Source organism: Schistocerca nitens, chromosome 4, assembly GCF_023898315.1.
Source record: "Schistocerca nitens isolate TAMUIC-IGC-003100 chromosome 4, iqSchNite1.1, whole genome shotgun sequence".
NCBI classification, from domain to species: Eukaryota; Metazoa; Arthropoda; class Insecta; order Orthoptera; family Acrididae; genus Schistocerca; species Schistocerca nitens.
Genome location: NC_064617.1, coordinates 198,170,458 through 198,192,934, shown reverse-complemented (window position 1 = coordinate 198,192,934; position 22,477 = coordinate 198,170,458). Strand labels below are relative to the sequence as shown.

Here is a 22,477-nt window from a genome sequence, read left to right as displayed (position 1 = left end):
CACACCCATATCAAACCGCACTTACACAGGCACAGACACAAGCAGACATGTCTGTTTGTGTCTGTGTATGTGCGGTTGGATATGGGTGTGTGTGCGAGTGTATACCTGTCCTTTTTTCCCCCTAAGGTAAGTCTTTCCGCTCCCAGAATTGGAATGACTCCTTACTGTCTCCCTTAAAACCCACATCCTTTCGTCTTTCCCTCTCCTTCCCTCTTTCCTGATGAAGCAACCGTTGGTTGCGAAAGCTTGAATTTTGTGTGTATGTTTGTGTTTGTTTGTGTGTCTATTGACCTGCCAGTGCTTTCGTTTGGTAAGTCACATCATCTCAATTTTATATACTTTTATATTTCATATTATCTAGATTGTAAGCCTAATGACCTGTCCTATGTTACAAGTACATATCTGTACAAAAGGTAATTTAGGGGACCAATAAAAATCACAATCACAATCACAAAACATGCCACTTGAGGTTAGTAACATTTAAAAAAAAGATAAATAACATTTTGCTATTCACAATTTTGAAAAAGAGTTTTATAAAAATTATGGTGTATGCCACATTGCCAAAATAATAAAAATCCCTATTTTCTTTCATATGACTCTTTTGTGTGAAAAACTTAGTTTGCTTTAGAAAATTATAAGTGTTCTTGATTTAATGGAATAAAATGTAATGAGATGTTTTGTAACCAAAATGTTGTACAGTAGGAATTATATGCCATTTATCATCAAATAAAACAAATGGAATCTATAGGATAATTAATTTCTTTTAAAATAAAAAGTAAGCAACATTCCAAAGCAATACAGAAAAACTCGGAAAGATCTGAAATTTAAATAAATCATTCTATAAAATACACCAGTCCCATGGGCTCACCTCTGGTACTTCGGACTTAAAACTTTACATAAAACATAGCTGAAAAAAGAGTGGAATCACAATTGTTTCAAATAGGCTTAGTACTGTAATCTACTTTCAATCAAAGATCCCTGTAATTCTGTTTCATTACCACACCCAGGATGTTTGGTCAGCGACACTAATTTGTCTTATGCTGAGCTCATAGTACACAGATAAATAGTTCTTTCTCAGAACTGGATGTGATGTGTACTTCTCCGAGAACTGTCTGAAGCATGGATTCTTCAACTTCTCCAGTGGGATATTTGAAGACACCATCATTTTACATAACTCCTTAAAGAATGATTGGACAGGTGAAGATGGACCTGTCTGCTCCAATAATAGTGTTTGTCATCTATCATTTTAGCACTTCATTCACACAGTTATTTAGTTTGGTAATATTACAATGTTGTTGCATATTAAGATGCTTTTCTGCACTAACTTCACATAATTTGAAAATAATATTTCCCTGTCAGTGCTGAAGAGCTTTCCTCCAAAATTATGAACAAAACCTTGCAATAATATATTACTGGAGTACTTCACTTTTGGTATGTTGAACCAGATTGAGTTTTTATTCAGACTGAGTAGTGTGGCCACCATTTGTGATGTTCATTACATCAGAAACTGTCTTCTTCAAGCATCTTTGTATGCCTTACACAACAATGACTTATATCAGAAAACTGACTTGTGTGTTATATTGCTTGTCTACTACAGTCCTGATAAATAAAGCTTTGTAGTAACTGTCACGTTTATTTGTGACATTATCATCAGAGGCAGTGGCCATGTGTGTGTGTGTGTGTGTGTGTGTGTGTGTGTGTGTGTGTGTGTGTGTGTGTGTGTGTGGCAGTCTATTATTTTCATAAAGTGTCATGATTCCATCCAGGATTTTCTGTTGTTTGATTTAAACTGTACATCATGTGAGCAACATTTCATGTTTTCATTCTTGTGTCCTTAAAGATACAACAAAAAATGTATTTTGGCAAAACTTCTCCATAATATAGCCTATTATGGCAAAAGTTATTTGAAATATGAGCTGTTACTAAAAAAAGGTTTAAATTTGACTTTATATGCACAATAAAAATACATTTTTTGACATGGAAATACATGGATTAATGAATAAGGTGTTGTAAAATTCATCCTAAAGTCCAGGAAAAAAAATATGACTTGCCATTAAAATCCAGTCCTAATCATCATGGCCTGAAATGAGGTACATCCTAGCAAAGATCCTTCCCATCCCTCCATTGCCCACTCAACATACACAACATTCTTGTCCATTCCTATGCCACTCCCACTACCAATCTCTTGCCACAGGGATCATATCACCACAAAGGTTCCAGATACAAGATGGGCCCAATTCAGCCACCCAGCACCTCCTACTCCAGTCCTGTCACAGTCTTATTCTACCCCAACAGAGGCCAGCCAACTTGTGATAGCAGCCATGCCATATACCAACTCTACTGCAATCACTGCACAGCTTTTTATGCAGATATAATAACCAACTAGCTGTACACTAGAGTGAATGGCCACAGCTAAACTGTGCCCAAGAACAAAATAGAACACCCAGTGGCACAACATATGTCTGAGCACACCATGCTCGCTCGATATCAGTGACTGCTTTACAACCCTGGGCCATCTGTATTCTTCCCTCCATAACCAGCTTTTCTGAACTATGCTGACAGGAGTCATCCTTGCAACCTATCCGTTGCTCATGGAATGATCCTTGTCTCAATCTCTGTTAACCAACTGTCCCAGTACCCTCCAACTGTCAGTTTCCCTTTCCCTGTTCTATCATCGTCTCCCATTTTCCCTCTCCACCCCTCTATATCACATTCACCATGTGCTGCTCCCCACAGTCATACATCACATGCCTAACCCTTGCACCTGCCACCCCTCTCTCCCACATTCCTTCCCAGGAAACTGCCTTCCTCTCTCCCAGCTGCTACCAACCCATGCCCAACTTCTCTTCCCGCCTTCCATTGTTGCCGTATCACTCTGTTACCTCAACTACCAGTTGCCATGCACAGTTTTAGATGACACTTTCTGCAGGTAACAAAACAATTGTATTTTGTTTTCATTGTTTCTCTGTGCAGCATGATATTTCTCTGTGCAGCATGATTATTTACTTTACAGAATATCCCAAACTACTAGAAAAAGTGACTACATAAGTGATAAGACTATTGCCTCTCTCGTAAAGAAACTGATCACCACACATTAATTGGCAGCATATGAATATATCCAGAATGGAAATTCCCAGCTGTTGCTGCTGCCATATTATATGTACAGAAACATGAACCAACAGCATCACACCCTCCCATGTTCAACTGTTAGTCATTTGGTTAACCCAATTGAGTTATGAAAGCACACAGTTCCATGAAACTACACTAGAAATTTGGTTCCTCAATTCAAATTTAATTCTACACGTTTCTTTGTCAGAATTTCGATGAGAAATTCAAAATGCCTTTTTTACGCCTGCATCACAAATATTCTAAAGGAAAACAAGAACATTCCCTGTACAAGTTCCAGAAAATGTGTAAATAAAATTACTCATTGACATATCCTACATTACATTTACAGATATGTGCTACTACTGGAGTGATGGGATTAGTTAGCAAACCTGTGATAAGAGCATTAACATGTGAATCTACAGAAGTCCTCAAGTATGTCTTTCTTAGGTATGGCTGGATTTTGCTGGAACTCCTGCAGCCACTCCCATATACTGTTTTTTCTAGCTCAGCTTGTAGTGAAATCAACTGCATTTCAAGTCTGTATTTTCTAATTGTAGCTTACATGCTACGATTGTGGGGGACTACAGAGGATCCTCTTCACTGGCCCAGTGTTACATTTTAGCTGCAAGTGTATGGCAGATGCGTTAAATTCTAAGAATACTAGTCACTCAACGTACAGTGTCATTCACAACATACATCGAAATACACCACAAAACTCCTTCACAGAAGTAATACACAAAACATATTAAGTCAAAATATAACTACACAACATATCTCCTCAATGATCCTGAAAACAAAAGGAAAACAAAAGTACAGTCACATGAAACATAAATTGTTCAGCTTGGCCTTCCATGTTGGCTGCAATGCAATGATGGTGGTGTCTGCTCAGTCACCTGTTGAACACCTGCTAGAGTGTTTGAGATCCACACTTACATTAACAATCTAGAACAGACGGCAGATTGTAGTAACAGCAAACACACCATAGAGATGGCAGCAGCAGCTTGATTGTGTAAGGGGGTTGCATAGTGACAGTTCACCACTGGAAGTTGGAGAGTGCCAACTTTTTGAACCCATGGCCCTTGAGTTGAGATCTCATCCTGCACTGTTCAGGTAGCAGCAACTAGCATATTTGCTACAGCATGTAACAAATCAGTGTTGTGACTGCACTCGGCATCCAAGGCTATTGTGCATTTTGCTTGTTGCTGAAGGGTGTTGTGGCTTGCACTTAACATGGACGCTCTCTGGGAGAAATATGGCACAAATTGCAATTAAGTGATCTTTGACTATTGTGAATGTCATTAGTAAGATGGAGAAAATACTCACAGGAAGTGACTCTTCTGGTCAAGATCAGGAAACCTTGAATCAAATGATTTCACAGGAGAGTGTAGGTGGGCCCATGCATTGCCAAGGTTGTTTATAACACACTGCAGAACTTTCCTGGAAAGCCTTACACATTCTCCATACATTCAAGATCCCTCCACAAGAAATTTTCAAATTTTTGGAGCCCTGGAGAAAAACATTCATGATCATCAATTTGCTTCAGATGGAGAGGTGCATACCAGGTACAATCTTTGTTCCATGGGCAACTGCAAACATTTTTCCATGAAAGCATTGACCATCTTGTCTCACAGTGGGATAATATATTTTATCACTCATAGTGACTACTTATGATGGTATAAACAGTTTACTTACCTTTTTCACCTACCTCATTTTCATTTGGTTGCCCTTTATATCTCTATTAAAAAGTGATGCAGTGGTTATACTCTAAATCTATTAAAACTTTATAGAAGAGAAAGTTCGTCTTTATTTTAGAATGATTAAACTATTATCTATTTTTCTTCAGAGAATTTAATAGGGAAAATAACTGTTTAGTCATTCCCTTCTATGCTGCATCTAACAAATTTTGCTCACTTACATAAAAGTTATTAACAGTGCTATTGGTGAAGTGAACTTTTCATTGACCGTCTTTGAAGGATGAACCACCAGAATCATTGCTCATTGTTTCAAAACTGAATTTTTTTTACCCCCCCTATGAGCCACATACCTTTGCAATGTGGGGTGGCTTATGTACCTCAGTCATACAGAGAGCTGTACTGTAGGTGCAGCCACAATGGAAGATTATCTGTGGAGAAGCCACACAAACATGTGGTTTCTGAAGTGGCAGCAGCCTTTTCAATTGATGCAGGGGCAATGACTTGCTGATTGACTGCCATGAATTGGCACTTAAGCCAGCATGGCCATGTTGTGTATGACTGATGAATGACTGAAATCAAGGGGAAACTACAGTAGATATGTTACCCATGGGCAAACAACTCTACTCCATGGCTTAATGATCATAGAATACTCTTGGGTAAAATGTTCTGGAGATGAAATAGTCCTCCAGAGGCTCCTGTCATCAGGAGAAACAAAATTGTGGTTGTTTAGGTCAGGGCATGGATGTTAGATCTCTTTGTATGGTAGGTAGGTTAATTTAAAAAAGGAAATTGTTAGGTTGGATTTGGGTAAAGTGGGAATTAGTAATTCATGGTATCAGGGAGAACAGGACTTCTGGCCGGGTGAGTAAAAGGTTAAAAATACAAAATTAAATAGAGATAATATGAGAGTGGGAATAACAATGAATAGGAAATATGAATGCATGTAAGCTTGTAGGAACAGCATAGTAAATGCATTATTGTAGGCATGAAACCAAAACTCATCAGAGTGGTACAAATTTCTCTGCCTGCTAGTTCCATAGATGATGAAGTGATTGAAACAATGTATAATGAGATAAAAGAAATTATTCAGGCAGGTAAGAGAGATGCAAGTTTAATCATGATGACGGACTGGAATTTGATACTACGAGAGGTAAGAGAGGAAAAAGAATAGGAGAACTAAGCCTGAAACAAAGGAATGTAAGAGGAAGCTGTTTGGAAGAATTTTTCACAGAGCAAGAGTTAATCATTCCTAACACTTGGTTTAAGAATCATGATAGATGGTTTGTATATATGGAAGATATATGGGGACACCAGATTGTTTCAGTTGAATTATATAATGGTAAGTCAGAGTTCAAAATCAGATTTTACACTGCAAAACATTTCCAGAGCAGATATGGAAATCATTGGTTATGAACTGCTGATTAAAACTGAAGAAATTGGAGTAGAATGGGAAATTAAGGCGATAGGAACTGAATAAATTGAAAAAAAAATTATAAAATAATAATAGTCTGAGGATGCTGAAAGTTTCAAAGGGCAGCTATTGAGTGAACCATGGCAAAGGAATACAACAGAAGATGAATGGGTAGATTTGGGAGATGAAATGGTGAAGGCAGCAGAGGATCAAACAGGCAAAAAGACAGGAATTGGAAGATATCCTAGGAGAAACATGTGGGTCTGAAATTTAATTTGAGAAAGGAGATAATATAAAAATGCAACAAATGAAACAGGCAAAAAGGAATACAGATATCAGAAAAAATGAGACTGACAAAAAGTGAAAATGTCTAGGTAGGCATGGCTAGAGGATAAATGCGAGGCTATAGAGATGTGCATGATGCTTCCTGTAGGAAAAGTAAAGATATCTTTGGAGAAAAGAGAAGATGTTGTATGAATATCAAGACCAAGCCAGTATTAAGGACAGAAGGGAATGCTGAAAGGCAGAAGGGGCATACTGAAGTGAAATGAATTTGAAGAAAATATTATAGGAATGAAAGAGGAAATAAATGAAGATGAAATGAAAAGTACGATATTATGAGAAAATTTTTCAGATCACTGAAAGATGTAAGTTGGAACAATGTCCCCATTGTACAAGTTATTATGGGTGTCTCCCAAATTCTTATACAGAGTATTGGGAGAATGACTGTTTAAACACCTCTGTGCATGTTGTAATTCATATATTCTCATCCATGACATCAGTATGCGAGTGATATGTAAGGGACTGTAGTATTTCCTACATTCATCATCTAATGTGGGCTCTTAAAACTTTGTAAGCAGGCCTTTTCATTATAATTTGCATGTATTTTGATGTGCCTAATAGTTTAGTTCATTTGGCATCTCCATGACATTTTCCAACAGGTCACACAAATTTGTGATTGTATGTGTTCCCTTTCCTTGTAAATGTTTATTGTACCTTGTTAGTCCTATTTAATATAGGTCCCACATACTTGAACAGTATAGTATTGTAGGATGGTGCTCATGAGTGTTTCATAAGCAATATCTTAGTAGACAGATTGCATTTCCCTAATATACTACAGATGAACTAGTCTGCCACCAGCTTTAGCCATGAATGAACTTGTATGTCATCCATTTCGCATTGTTACTAATTGTTACACCCATTTATTGAAATGAGTTGACAGACTGCATCTGTTACTCATTGATATGATAGTCATAGTATACTACATTTGTTTTTTTTGTGAAATGCATAGTTTTATACTTCTGAACATTTAAAACAAGTTACCAATCATTGTATCACTTTGAAATCTTATTAAGATCATACACAATACTTCTGGAAAATCAAATAACAGAAAATCCAGGATGAAGTAACAACAGTATTATGAAATGAATAGATTTCTGCTCACCATATAGAGAAGGCACTGATAGACTGGCACAACAAAAAGATTGCTTTACATTTAAGCTTTCAGCAAAAAGGCCTTCTTAGAAAGTGGAAAACACGCATCTCACACAAGCACAACTCACACGCACATGACCACTGTCTCTGGCTGCTGAAACCGAATGGACTGTGTACGGTAACTACATCTAATGGAGGAAGCACTCTATGGGTGGTGCGGGTGAGAAGGGCAAGGGATAAAAAAGGTGGGGTCGAGGGAAGTTGTAATGCTGCTTGTGAGAGCATGCAGGGACGGGATAGGGAGAGGGTAAGGCTTCTAGGAGTAGTTGGGAGTCTTGGGGTCAGGGAAGGGGAGTGGAAAAGGAGAGAAGTGGAGGAAGGGAAAATGGTTAGGGGTTGCATTGGTAGGCTAGAAGGCTGCGTAGTGCTAGAGTGGGAGCAGAGAAGGGGATAGGTGGGTGAAAGAGAGGACTAGTGAAGGCTTAAGCCAGTGGGGTTACAGGAACACAGGACATATTGCAGGTAGATATCCCACCTGAACATGACAACCAACAAGCTGTCTGTCTACATGAATGGCCACTGACAAACTGTCGCAAAGAGAAGCTGCTGAACATGCTGCACAGCACAATACACTTTACTTCAGTGACTGCTTTACAGCCTGCACCGTCGAGATCCTTCCTACCAACACCAGCTTCTTTGAATTAATTGCATAGGTGGGAACTCTCCCTGCAACATACCCCTATGTCCCTGTAACCCCCCTCCCCCTGACCTCAACCTTCATTAGTACCTGTTCTTTACCTACCTATCTGCATTTTCCCCCACCCATTCTCACTATCCCTGCCCATCCCAGCCTCCTCCTTACTCCCACCACCCACAGATTTCTCCTCTTGTTAGGCACAGTTTCTGAACACAGTCCACCTCAGTTGCCAGAGACAATAGTCATGTGCATGTGAGTTATGACTGTGTGTTTTTTCTATTTTAGAAGAAGGCATTTGGTCCTGAAGGTTAGGTATAAAGCAGTCTATTTTTTGTGCCTGACTGCAACTCAGTGTCTTCTCTATGTCGTGAGTAGCAATATATCCTTTTCATGTCATCATTATTCAGTATTTGTGTGATTTTTTTTTTTTTTTTGGCTGCTACCTTATTATAGATAACAGCAACATCTGCAAAAAGTCTGACGTTAATATTGCCTGCAAATTAATCAACATAGAATGTGAACAGCAATGGTTGCAACACTCTTCACTGGGGCTCACCAGAAGCTACCCCTACATGTGTCACTGACTTTTCATCTGAGATAACATGTTGCATCCTCCCACCAGGAAATCCTTAATCTAGTCAAAACTTTTGCTTGATACTTCATATAATCATACTTTTGATAAAAAGCATGGGTGTCACACTGAGTCCAATACTTTTCTTCTTGAGAGTCTTGATCCATTATGGAGGTAACTCTGTTCAGTGAGTTACTTCATTACTTTTGAATTCAGAATATATTCTAAAATTCATCAACTTGGGGATATCAAGGATATTGTTCAGTAGATTTGTGGACCACTTCTGCTTCCCTTGTTGTAGATAGGTATGAACTGTGCTTTCGTCCAACTACTGTTGACCTTTTTCTTTTTACAGTGGGTTAAGCTTAAAAGCCCCCCCCCCCCCCCCCCCCATGAACCATGGACCTTGCCGTTGGTGGGGAGGCTTGCGTGCCTCAGTGATACAGATGGCCGTACTGTAGGTGCAACCACAACGGAGTGGTATCTGTTGAGAGGCCAGACAAACATGTGGTTCCTGAAGAGGGGCAGCAGTCTTTTCAGTAGTTGCAGGGGCAACAGTCTGGATGATTGACTGATCTGGCCTTGTAACATTAACCAAAACGGCCTTGTTGTGCTGGTACTGTGAACGGCTGAAAGCAAGGGGAAACTACAGCCGTAATTTTTCCCGAGGACATGCAGCTTTACTGTATGATTAAATGATGATGGCGTCCTCTTGGGTAAAATATTCCGGAGGTAAAATAGTCCCCCATTTGGATCTCCGGGCGGGGACTACTCAAGAGGACGTTGTTATCAAGAGAAAGAAAACTGGCGTTCTGTGGATCGGAGCGTGGAATGTCAGATCCCTTAATCAGGCAGGTAGGTTAGAAAATTGAAAATGGATAGGTTAAAGTTAGATATAGTGGGAATTAGTGATGTTCAGTGGCAGGAGGAACAAGACTTTTGGTCAGGTGTTTACAGGGTTATAAATACAAAATCAAATAGGGGTAATGCAGGAGTAGGTTTAATAATGAATAAAAAAAAAAATAGGAGTGCGGGTTAGCTGCTACAAACAGCATAGTGAACGCATTATTGTGGCCAAGATAGACACCTTGCCCATGCCTATTACAGTAGTACAAGTCTATATGCCAACTAGCTCTGCAGATGATGAAGAAATTGATGAAATGTATGACGAGATAAAAGAAATTATTCAGGTAGTGAAGGGAGACGAAAATTTAATAGTCATGGGTGACTGGAATTCGTCAGTAGGAAAAGGGAGAGAAGGAAACATAGTAGGTGAATATGGATTGGGGGGAAGAAATGAAACAGGAAGCCACCTTGTAGAATTTTGCACAGAGCATAACTTAATCATAGCTAACACTTGGTTCAAGAATCATAAAAGAAGGTTGTATACCTGGAAGAATCCTGGAGATACTAAAAGGTATCAGATACATTATATAATGGTAAGACAGAGATTTAGGAACCAGGTTTTAGATTGTAAGACATTTCCAGGGGCAGATGTGGATTCTGACTACAATCTATTGGTTATGAACTGCAGATTGAAACTGAAGAACCTGCAAAAAGGTGGGAATTTAAGGAGATGGGACCTGGATAAACTGAAAGAACCAGAGGTTGTAGAGAGTTTCAGGGAGAGCATAAGGGAACAATTGACAGGAATGGTGGAAAGAAATACAGTAGAAGAAGAATGGGTAGCTCTGAGGGATGAAGTAGTGAAGGCAGCAGAGGATCAAGTAGGTAAAAAGACGAGGGCTAATAGAAATCCTTGGGTAACAGAAGAAATATTGAATTTAATTGATGAAAGGAGAAAATATAAAAATGCAGTAAATGAAGCAGGCAAAAAGGAATACAAACATCTCAAAAATGAGATTGACAGGAAGTGCAAAATGGCTAAGCACGGATGGCTAGAGGACAAATGTAAGGATGTAGAGGCTTATCTCACTAGGGGTAAGATAGATAGTGCCTACAGGAAAATTAAAGAGACCTTTGGAGAGAAGAGAACCACTTGTATGAATATCAAGACCTCAGATGGCAACCCAGTTCTAAGCAAAGAAGAGAAGGCAGAAAGGTGGAAGGAGTATATAGAGGGTTTATACAAGGGCGATGTACTTGAGGACAATATTATGGAAATGGAAGAGGATGTAGATGAAGATGAAATGGGAGATACGATACTGCGTGAAGAGTTTGACAGAGCACTGAAAGACCTGAGTCGAAACAAGGCCCCGGGAGTAGACAACATTCCATTAGAACTACTGACGGCCTTGGGAGAGCCAGTCCTGACAAAACTCTACCATCTGGTGAGCAAGATGTATGAGACAGGTGAAATACCCACAGACTTCAAGAAGAATATAATAATTCCAATCCCAAAGAAAGCAGGTGTTGACAGATGTGAAAATTACCGAACTATCAGTTTAATAAGTCACAGCTGCAAAATACTAACACGAATTCTTTACAGACGAATGGAAAAACTGGTAGAAGCGGACCTCGGGGAAGATCAGTTTGGATTCCGTAGAAATGTTGGAACACGTGAGGCAATACTAACCTTACGACTTCTCTTAGAAGAAAGATTAAGAAAAGGCAAACCTACATTTCTAGCATTTGTAGACTTAGAGAAAGCTTTTGACAACGTTAACTGGAATACTCTCTTTCAAATTCTGAAGGTGGCAGGGGTAAAATACAGGGAGCGAAAGGCTATTTACAATTTGTACAGAAACCAGATGGCAATTATAAGAGTCGAGGGGCATGAAAGGGAAGCAGTGGTTGGGAAAGGAGTGAGACAGGGCTGTAGCCTCTCCCTGATGTTATTCTATCTGTATATTGAGCATGCAGTAAAGGAAACAAAAGAAAAATTCGGAGTAGGTATTAAAATTCATGGAAAAGAAGTAAAAACTTTGAGGTTCGCCGATGACATTGTAATTCCGTCAGAGACAGCAAAGGACTTGGAAGAGCAGTTGAACGGAATGGACAGTGTCTTGAAAGGAGGATATAAGATGAACATCAACAAAAGCAAAACGAGGATAATGGAATGTAGTCAAATTAAATCGGGTGATGCTGAGGGGATATGATTAGGAAATGAGGCACTTAAAGTAGTAAAGGAGTTTTGCTATTTAGGGAGTAAAATAACTGATGATGGTCGAAGTAGAGAGGATATAAAATGTAGACTGGCAATGGCAAGGAAATCGTTTCTGAAGAAGAGAAATTTGTTAACATCGAGTATAGATTTAAGTGCCAGGAAGTCGTTTCTGAAAGTATTTGTATGGAGTGTAGCCATGTATGGAAGTGAAACATGGATGATAACCAGTTTGGACAAGAAGAGAATAGAAGCTTCCGAAATGTGGTGCTACAGAAGAATGCTAAAGATAAGGTGGGTAGATCACGTAACTAATGAGGAGGTATTGAATAGGATTGGGGAGAAGAGAATTTTGTGGCACAACTTGACTAGAAGAAGGGATCGGTTGGTAGGACATGTTTTGAGGCATCAAGGGATCACAAATTTAGCATTGGAGGGCAGCGTGGAGGGTAAAAATCGTAGAGGGAGACCAAGAGATGAGTACACTAAGCAGATTCAGAAGGATGTAGGTTGCAGTAGGTACTGGGAGATGAAGAAGCTTGCACAGGATAGGGTAGCATGGAGAGCTGCATCAAACCAGTCTCAGGACTGAAGACCACAACAACAACAACAAGCTTAAAAGAGTGGCTAACTTAGCTGCATTGTGGTATAATATTTGATAGGGATTCCTTCAGGCTGTGGAACTTTGTTCAACTTTAGTTATTTCGGTTGTTCCTCAACTCCACTGATAGTAATATCAATATCACACATCTTGTCATTGGTGCAAGAATTAAACTGTGGCATAAAGCCTCGATTTTCCTTTGTATAGGAACATACAAAAATGGACTTCTGCATTTCTGCTTCTGCATTGCTACCCTAAATTTTAGCTTCTGTCTTGTCCTTGAGTGTCTGCACACTAACATTGGCCCTACTAATAAGTCATGGTTGTACAATACTGATATTAATTACATACAGAGGAATGGAAAAAAGTGCTAGAAATTGATCTTGGGGAAGATCAGTTTCAGTTTAAGAGCAATGTACAACTTGTGAGCAATATGGGCACTATTGCTTATCTCAGAAAATAGGTCAAAGAAAGGCAAACCTACAATTGTAGTGTTTAGAGATTGAAAGAAAGCTTTACATACCAGTAAGAGGAATCAAATACAGGGAGCAAAAAGGTTTTCTAAAGTTGCACAAGAGTCAAAAGACACAAAAGGGGAACAGTAACTGAGCTGGGAGTGAGACATGGGTGTAACCTCCCTCTGACATTATTCAAGCCTGTTCATTGAGCAATTTGTGAAGGAAAGCAAGGATGAATTACAAAAAGAAATTAAAATTCAGGGAGAAGAAATATAAACTTTGTGGTTTGCCAATGACATTGTAATTCTGTCAGAGACAGCAAATGGCTTGGAAGAGAAGTTGAATAGAATGGATAATATTTTGAAAAGAGTTTGTAAATTAAACATCATCAAAAGTGAAAGGTAATGCATGTCATCATGTTACATCACGTGATGCTGAAGGAATAAGATAAGGAACAAAAACACTCAAAATAGTAGATGAGTTCTGTTGTTTGGGTGGCAGAATAACTAAAGATGTATGAAGTGTAGAGGATAGAATATGTTAACTGGCGGTAGCAAGAAAATAATTTTTGTAAAAGAGAAATTTATTAATAAACAAAAAACACACTCCTATGAGGCCTTAGGCCTGTTTTGGCTCACTGAGTATTGCCTACAGAGCAGTACAAGGAGCAATCTATGACAAAGGGACATGTTATCAGAATGTTGCCAATCCCTCCAGCATTTGTTGCCAGAAGATGAATCCTGATTGTGACACTGCTGACTGAACCCCATAGCCGGCCGAAGTGGCCGTGCGGTTAAAGGCGCTGCAGTCTGGAACCGCAAGACCGCTACGGTCGCAGGTTCGAATCCTGCCTTGGGCATGGATGTTTGTGATGTCCTTAGGTTAGTTAGGTTTAACTAGTTCTAAGTTCTAGGGGACTAATGACCTCAGCAGTTGAGTCCCATAGTGCTCAGAGCCATTTGAACCATTTTTGAACTGAACCCCATACCATACCTTTCTAACCTCAGAACAAAACTGAGGAGCTATTGGGAATGAAACTGAGGTTCTCCAATACCACAGGCAGTGATGCTAACCATTCAGATATGGTGATTGTCTAGAAATTAGTTAATATCATGTATCAACGTAAGTGTTGCAATAAAATTTTCTGAAGTTTTTGTCAGGAGTGTGACCTTGTGTGGAGGTGCTGATAAAAAACCGTTCAGACAAGAAGGGAATAAAAACTTTTCTAATGTGCTGCTACAGAAGAATTCTTAGTATTAGATGGATAGAATGAATAACTAATGTTGAGGTACTGATTCAAAGTGGGAAGAGTTATTTATAGCACAAACTAACTAAAATGAAGTACCAATTGATGGAACATTTTCTGTCTCATCAAGGAATTGCAATTTTGGCAGTGAATGGAAGGTGCACAGTCAGAACATGATAGTGGGAGAGTGGATGGAGAGGGACAGGCTGGTGGGGTGAGGGGGGGGGGGGGGGGAGGATTGTAAATTGTAGAGTGTGAGCATGGCTTGACATAGTAAGTGGGTTCCAATAGATTCAGCATGCAGTAGCTATGCAGAGATAAAGAAGCTTCTGTTGGATGGAGTAGTGTGGAGAGCTACAACAAAACAGTCTTTCAGTTGAAGACCACAACAACAGCATAATTTTTGAGAAGCCACATATTTAATATTTTTAAAGGAACTTTTTCTCTTTTGAAAGGTTGAATATGGTGTTGACTACTGGGGAAATGATCTTAGTGTTGGTATATGTGGTTTCCATGCCAAAAATCTCTGTGTAAATGCTACAGGAAATTGGATATTAAGAGCTATTGATACTCAAAAGATAACATATCAAGCAATAACTACCATCAATGTATTTGGTAAGTAAAACCTATAATTTGTTGAACATCAGCAAATGCACACTTAAGAGCTCATATTTCTTGTGTTCTTCGAGTTATCTAATGATGTGTTTCCAGGATTCTTTAAATTGTAACTTTCTGTCACCAGTAACTATGATTCTTACTATGTATTTCTAAAACAACAGTAGAATTTCAAACTATTGGTTTCTAGATTGAATACTTGATAATTGCCTTTTCACTGAAGAGATATTGCCAGCACTGTTTGTAAACCTTGCAGTAATTTTTTTAAAATCTCAACTGAGTACATCTGAGTAGATGGCAGTTCACCAAACAGAGTTGTTTCTGAGAAGTAGAGAGACCAGTAGAAAGTAACAATACAAATTAGCATGTATGTATGTATGAGCATACACACATGTGTGTGTGAGTTGCATTTGTGTGAGTAATGTGTGTGTCTGTTGTCTATTTTTGACTAAGTCTGTATTGGCCAATAGCTTATTTTATGACAGTTTGTTTGTTGTGCCTGTCTATGACTCATCATCTAAGCTATATGGTGAGAAACAACTATCCTTTTCATAATGTTGTTACATTCCATCCAGTGTTTTACATTGTTTAGTATAATATGTGTCACACAATTATAACCACTTTTGGAAAAGTTTTGGTGTATCATGTCAGGAACGTTTGCTTATGACCAGCACAAAATTAGAAAAAATGACAGATGCCAAGTTTAAAACAAACAGTGAAATGTTCAGGATGAAATAACAATATGAAAAGAATACATTAAGAAGGCATTGTGTTACAGAGAGATGTGATGAAAACACTGCTAAAATTTTAACTTTTGGGTAAAAAGTCCTTCCTCAGAAGCAGAAAACACACACTCACATGGATGAATCACACATATATGGCTACTAGTGAGGAATGGGAGAGATGTGGGGTAGGGGTGGGAGAAGAAGTGCTGCTGTGAGAGCTATCAGTGTTGCGGCATGGACAGGATAGAGCTAGTAGGTGCAGAGTGGGGAAGCTGTGATGGAGGATGGAAGAGGGAAGAGAAGAGTTATAGAGAAAGGGAAAAGACTAGTAAGTACATTGGTGGAATAGAAGGCCTAGGTAGTGTTGGGGGAGGGGGGGGGGGAGGGCAGAGTTTATCGAAAGTTGGGAGTAGGGGAGTTTTTGAAGTGAAGAAAATTTTGTAGAGAGAGTTCCCACCTCTGCAATTCAGAAAAGCTGATTTTCTTTGGAAGGATAGCAATGGCACAGGCTGTGATACTGTCACTGAACTAAAGCACATTGTGTTGGATAGCATGTTCAGCAAGTGAGTGATTCAGCTGTCTCTTGAACACAGTTTGGCAGTGGCCATTCAGACAAAAACAGACAACTTGCTATTTGTGATGCCCATGTAGAAAGCAACACAGTGGTTAGAGCTTAGCTTATAGATCACATGGCTGCTGTCACAGGTATCTCTGCCATTGATTGGGTACCTCTACAACCACATCGTGCTATGCAAGCCACCTAATAATGTGTCATGGACGGTAATTTTTTTTATCACTAACTGAGCCCTCCAACCCTCTTCCACTTGTGAATGGTGCATGGAAGAAGCCTCTGTATTGGTTCTAATTTTTCAAATTTTCTCCTCATGGTAATTACTCAAAGATGTATGAGGGAGGAAGTAATATGTTGTCTGACTTTTCCCGCAAAGTGCTCTCTCGAAATTTCAATAGTAAATATCTCCATGATGCACAATGCCTGTCTTGTAACATCTACCAAGGGAGTTTGTTGAGCATAATGCTCTTGTGTCAACTAAATGACCTCATGATGAAAATGTGTCACTATTTGTTGGAACTTCCCTATTTCTTCTATCAGTCCTATATGGTAGGGAACCCAAATAGATGAACAATACTCAAGAATCAGTTGAACAAGCACCCTATAAGCCACTTTCTTTGAGGATGAGTTACATTTCATTAAGATTCTTTCTATGAATCTGAGTCTGTCATCTACTTTTCCCACTATTTGTTTTGTGTGGTCATTTGACTTAAGGTCACTCTGGATAGTTACACCTAGATATTTTATGGTGGGTACTGTTTCCAGCAGTTTTTCATCAATAGTATAACTATATAGTATTGGATTTCTTTTCCAGTGTATGCACAATACATTACATTTATTTATGTTCAGGGTCAGCTGCCAGAGCTTGCATCATTTATCATTTCTCTGGAGGTGAAACATAACAGTGATCAGATTCTACCACAGTTTAAAATAAAAGTATATATTGAGTCTTGTTGTGATAACTCCAAACTGAGAAGTATAATCAATAGATCATGTGAAATATTGTACCTGTGAAATACTGTTCATGTATGTTTCATGAATTTGCCATGGAGAAGACTATTTCAAGTTTAAGTTGACATGCTACCTGGCAGCACTATATTTTGCATTTGACATTGTTAAAATGAAATGTATTTAATTAGTTTTGTGTGTTAAAAAGAAAAATGAATGACATTGTTGCAAACATGTATACACAGACCCTGCAAGGTCGCTGTCTCATGACAATTTTTTGAGAGATTTCAAAGTAGCCACCTCAGCAATGAGTTTAGTAAAAACAAGAGGGCATTCTTTTTTTGAGGGACATCTTTGACAGTGGGGGTGGATGTCTTTGGGCTTTGTTTGGCGTGGAGGTATAATGGAACCACAGTGGTATGATTGTTTTGTCTTTGTTCCATTGTAACAACTTCAAGATGTGAATAAAGCATTTTGGAAACTACAAAAACAATATGTGCACACAAGCTAATGTCATATAATTGATCGATTGCCCAGCGGTCATATCACCAGAAAATCTTAATTACCTTTTATACAGCAGTGGAAGCATATCAACTCTGCAGCACCGATTACTCAGAAAGTGGAACTGTTCAGATGTCATTCTGTAAATCATTTCTACCATCTGGAGTTGCTACTTTGTTATTATATCTATATCTAAAAACAAAGATGATGTAACTTACCAAACAAAAGCATTGGTATGTTGATAGAGACACTTACAAACACAAACACACACACAAAATTCAAGCTTTCACAACCCACGGTTGCTTAATCAGGAAAGAGGGAAGGAGAGGGAAAGAAGAAAGGATGTGGGTTTTAAGGGAGAGGGTAAGGAGTCATTCCAATCCCGGGAGTGGAAAGACTTACCTTAGGGGGAAAAAGAGACAGGTATACACTCGCGCACACACACACATATCCATCCGCACGTATACAGACACAAGCAGATATGTCTGCAACTGCATAGTCCAGCTGTCTCTTGGCCACAATTTGCCAGTGGCCATTTATGCAGACTGTCAACTTGTTAATTGTCATGCCCACATAATAGCAAAGTGGTTAGATACTAGTCTGTAGATCACATATCTGCTTCTACAGGTAACCTTGCCTTTGGTGATGTAGAAGATGCGTGTGACAGGACTGGAGTAATTGATAGTTGGTTGATGTATGGGACAGCTCTTGCAAGTCAGTCTATTGCAGGTATATGATCCATTAGGCAAGAGGCAGTAAGCAGGGATGGAATACAGATGGACAAGGATATTGTGTAGCTTTGGTGGTTGGCAGAACACCATTATGGGAGGGGATAGTGGGTAGGATATTCCTCAGTAGAGGAAATCAAACCCCTGGTCGAGAAGTGATTTAGTTGCTCTAATCCTGTGTGAAACTGAGTCATGAGAGGAATGCTCCTTTATGGCTGGACAGTGGCTATGTGGGAGGTGCTAGGTGACTGCAGAGACAGGGCATGGGAGATCTGTTTATGAATGAGGTTGGGAAGTTAATTTTGGTCTGTGAAAGGCTCAAGGTGGCTTCTGCTTAATTGGAGAGGGACTGCTCTTCACTACTGACACAGTGACAATGGGTGTCCAGGCTGTACAAAGGGGCTTCTTGGTATGGAATGTCTGGCAGCTGTCTAAGCACAAAGTGGAGGTATTGCTGGTGCTTGGTAGGTTTGATGTGGTCTAAGGTACTGATGTATCCATCCTTTATGTCGAGGTCAACATTGAGAAAGGTGGCTTGTGGGTTAAAGATGTCCAGATGAACTGAAGATGATAAATGGTGATATCTTTTATATAGGAGGGTAGGTTATGGGTAATAGATTAAATGTGCTGATCCATGAGAATAGAGGTTCTCTCAGTGAAGACACAGTAAAAATAAGCAATGGCACATCCAGGATGAATGAGTTCATGGACTATAGGAAGCCTGTAGAATGTAGGAGTGTAGGTAGTGAGCTGTGGTGGTGGTGAGGGGGGGGGGGGGGGATGGGATGGGAGACAGAATTAAAGGAGAGGTTCTAGGGTGGACCTAAGGATCTAAAATCCTGCTGGATTTCTGGAGTGGGGTCACTGTAGAGGGGTTTGTAGGAGGATGCATCTGACAACTGGTAGAGACCCTCCACCAGGTAATCCCTGAGATTCACATCCACAGTGATGGAGCCTTTGTCTGCAGGTAGAATTATAAGGTCAGTATCAGTTTTTAGGTGGTGGAGTGTACTTTTTTCTGTGGATTTATAGTTGGTTGCCATGTTGAGGAATATGTGAAAGGATGGTCAGACTGTTTGACGTTAGGAAACTCTGGAGAGTTAACAAGGGATAAAAGGGATGACATGTGGCCAGTGGGGGTGGATCTGGTTGGATAAAGGACTGAAATGAATCAGGCAGGGTTCAGTATTGGTAGGAGTGTTGATGAAAAACTGTGTTTCTCTTGTAGAGAGGAGGAGAAATGGAGAAGGTCTTTAACAAGTACAGCATGAATGAATTTGTGACTACAGTCAAAGGTATGGCCCATGGAAAGGACTGATACTTCTATGAGACTGAAGTAAATGTTCATGAAAGTGTTTTGGGTCTGTTTATGTTCTGGACTCTCCATGGTGGTTGAGGGTGGAAGTTTATGAGGTTGTGGTAAATGTAATAGGTATTGAACAAAAAATATTATAAATGGATAGCTCAAAACACTAATAGTGAACCAGGCAGCAGTGGCAGGGCAGCAGCAAGTAAGAGCTCTAATATAAAAATTTAAAATTGAAGGCAATTTTGAATTTAAAAATTAAAGTAGAAATTCTATATCATGAAATTAATTTTCATTATTTTGGAGCTTCCATAGAAGTTATAGAAAACTTATTTTAATTTTAATTTATTAAAATAAATTAAATAATGAATTTAATTAATTTTAATATCCATAATGCACTGTATCATAATTTTTTAGAACTACTCTTTTATCACGAGAATTCTTTCTTAACTAGTTTGTTGATTAGATTTTTAGTATCAACATCTGTGGTTACCTGATTATATTCTAGTTGTACTTTCCTTTCACTTCACTCTCAGTTAATTTTATCATATATACGTCAATCAACTTTTGAATATATTTATTGTTTAAAGTGAAGCCCTTTATCTCCATCACTGTGCTTTTAACTTTTTTTTCAGGATAATGACCCTTAGCTCCACTCAAAGCCCAATTTGTAATCCATTTACTATCTCCTAACTCATCTGGCCATCCACCTAACATACAAGTTTTTTCTGCACTGACTGCTCTGCCCATATCAAAATACATAACATTTTCTCCTGTATTATCTAACCTCTCAAACAACCTAAACCTTGCATTTGATGTTGTGAATACTGTTATAAAAATATTTGCAGCTGTATTATTTTCTACATAATAATCCTTGAAAATGTACTTTATCTCTACCATATTCTCATTAATGAAAATAAAACTTTATTATCTAATTGATCCTCCTGTAGTATCTCATAAAATTGTTGTAAATTTGTAACATACTCAGTTTTTCTCATATTTTGTCTTAGTTCAAATTTTCTCCAAAATGAATTAAGACATATCTTTGCAACAGCTTGATTTCCTGAATTCTTTTTTTTATCTTATCAGGATCTAAGTCATCATCCAATTTTTCTTTCACTTCTTTGGTATACATCTTATTGTTTGGAAAATCATGTTTACTAGTTTCTAATTTCATTTTCCTATAATTTTTTACATAATTTTTAGAGAGCTTGTTGGTTTTATTTCTGAAATCCCATACCTCATAGACATATAAAATTTTATATCCTTTTTCAACAGTTTTCTTCACTTCATCAGTTACCCAAGTTCCAATAAAACTTCTTTCATAACCATTGTGATTATATTATTTATTTCCTCTTTGCATGTTTTCCATTTCTTAGGGCAATGTCTTAATCTATATATCTTTGTTTCATGTTACTCATGTTACAGAGTTTCAGGGAGAGTGTAAGGGAACAATTGCCAGCAGTGGGGGAAAGAATTACAGCAGAAGAAGAATGGGTAGCTCTGAGGGATGAAGTAGTGAAGGCAGCAGAGGATCAAGTAGGTAAAAAGACGAGGGCTAGTAGAAATCCTTGGGTAACAGAAGAAATATTGAATTTAATTGATGAAAGGAGAAAATATAAAAATGCAGTCAATGAAGCAGGCAAAAAGGAATACAAACGTCTCAAAAATGAGATCGACAGGAAGTGCAAAATGGCTAAGCAGGGATGGCTAGAGGACAAATGTAAGGATGTAGAGGCTTATCTCACTAGGGGTAAGATAGATAGTGCCTACAGGAAAATTAAAGAGACCTTTGGAGAAAATAGAACCACTTGTATGAATATCAAGAGCTCAGATGGAAAACCAGTTCTAACCAAAGAAGGGAAAGCAGAAAGATGGAAGGAGTATATAGAGGGTCTATACAAGGGCGATGTACTTGAGGACAATATTATAGAAATGCAAGAGAATGTAGATGAAGATGAAATGGGAGATACGATTCTGCGTGAAGAGTTTGACAGAGCACTGAAAGACCTGAGCCGAAACAAGGCCCCGGGAGTAGACAACATTCCATTAGAACTACTGACGGCCTTGGGAGAGCCAGTCCTGACAAAACTCTACCATCTGGTGAGGAAGATGTATGAGACAGGTGAAATACCCTCAGACTTCAAGAAGAATATAATAATTCAAATCCCAAAGAAAGCAGGTGTTGGCAGATGTGAAAATTACTGAACTATCAGTTTAATAAGTCACAGCTGCAAAATACTAACAAGAATTCTTTACAGATGAATGGAAAAACTGGTAGAAGCCGACATCGGGGAAGATCAGTTTGGATTCTGTAGAAATACTGGAACACGTGAGGCAATACTGACCTTACGACTTATCTTAGAAGAAAGATTAAGGAAAGGCAAGCCTATGTTTCTAGCATTTTTAGACTTAGAGAAAGCATTTCACAATGTTGACTGGAATACTCTCTTTCAAATCCTAAAGGTGGCAGGGGTAAAATACAGGGAGCGAAAGGCTATTTACAATTTGTACAGACACCAGATGGCAGTTATAAGAGTCAAGGGTCATGAAAGGGAAGCAGTGGTTGGGAAAGGAGTGAGTCAGGGTTGTAGCCTCTCCCCGATGTTATTCAATCTGTATATTGAGCAAGCAGTAAAGGAAACAAAAGAAAAATTCAGAGTAGGTATTAAAATCCATGGAGAAGAAATAAAAACTTTAAGGTTCGCCGATGACATTGTAATTCTGTCAGAGACAGCAAAGGACTTGGAAGAGCAGTTGAACGGAGTGGACAGTGTGTTGAAAGGAGGATATAAGATG

The 22,477-nt window shown here is 38.8% G+C and overlaps 1 protein-coding gene across 1 annotated transcript in view; it reads left to right on the top strand.

Moving 5' to 3' along the window:
• The window catches only part of LOC126251979 (uncharacterized), a 281,887-nt gene that overhangs the window by 22,840 nt on the left and 236,570 nt on the right, over window positions 1-22,477 (top strand). Inside the window, exon 3 of the mRNA XM_049952752.1 lies at window positions 14,740-14,899. Coding sequence (XP_049808709.1) covers window positions 14,740-14,899 — 160 coding nt within the window. The remainder of the gene's footprint in view (window positions 1-14,739; window positions 14,900-22,477) is intronic.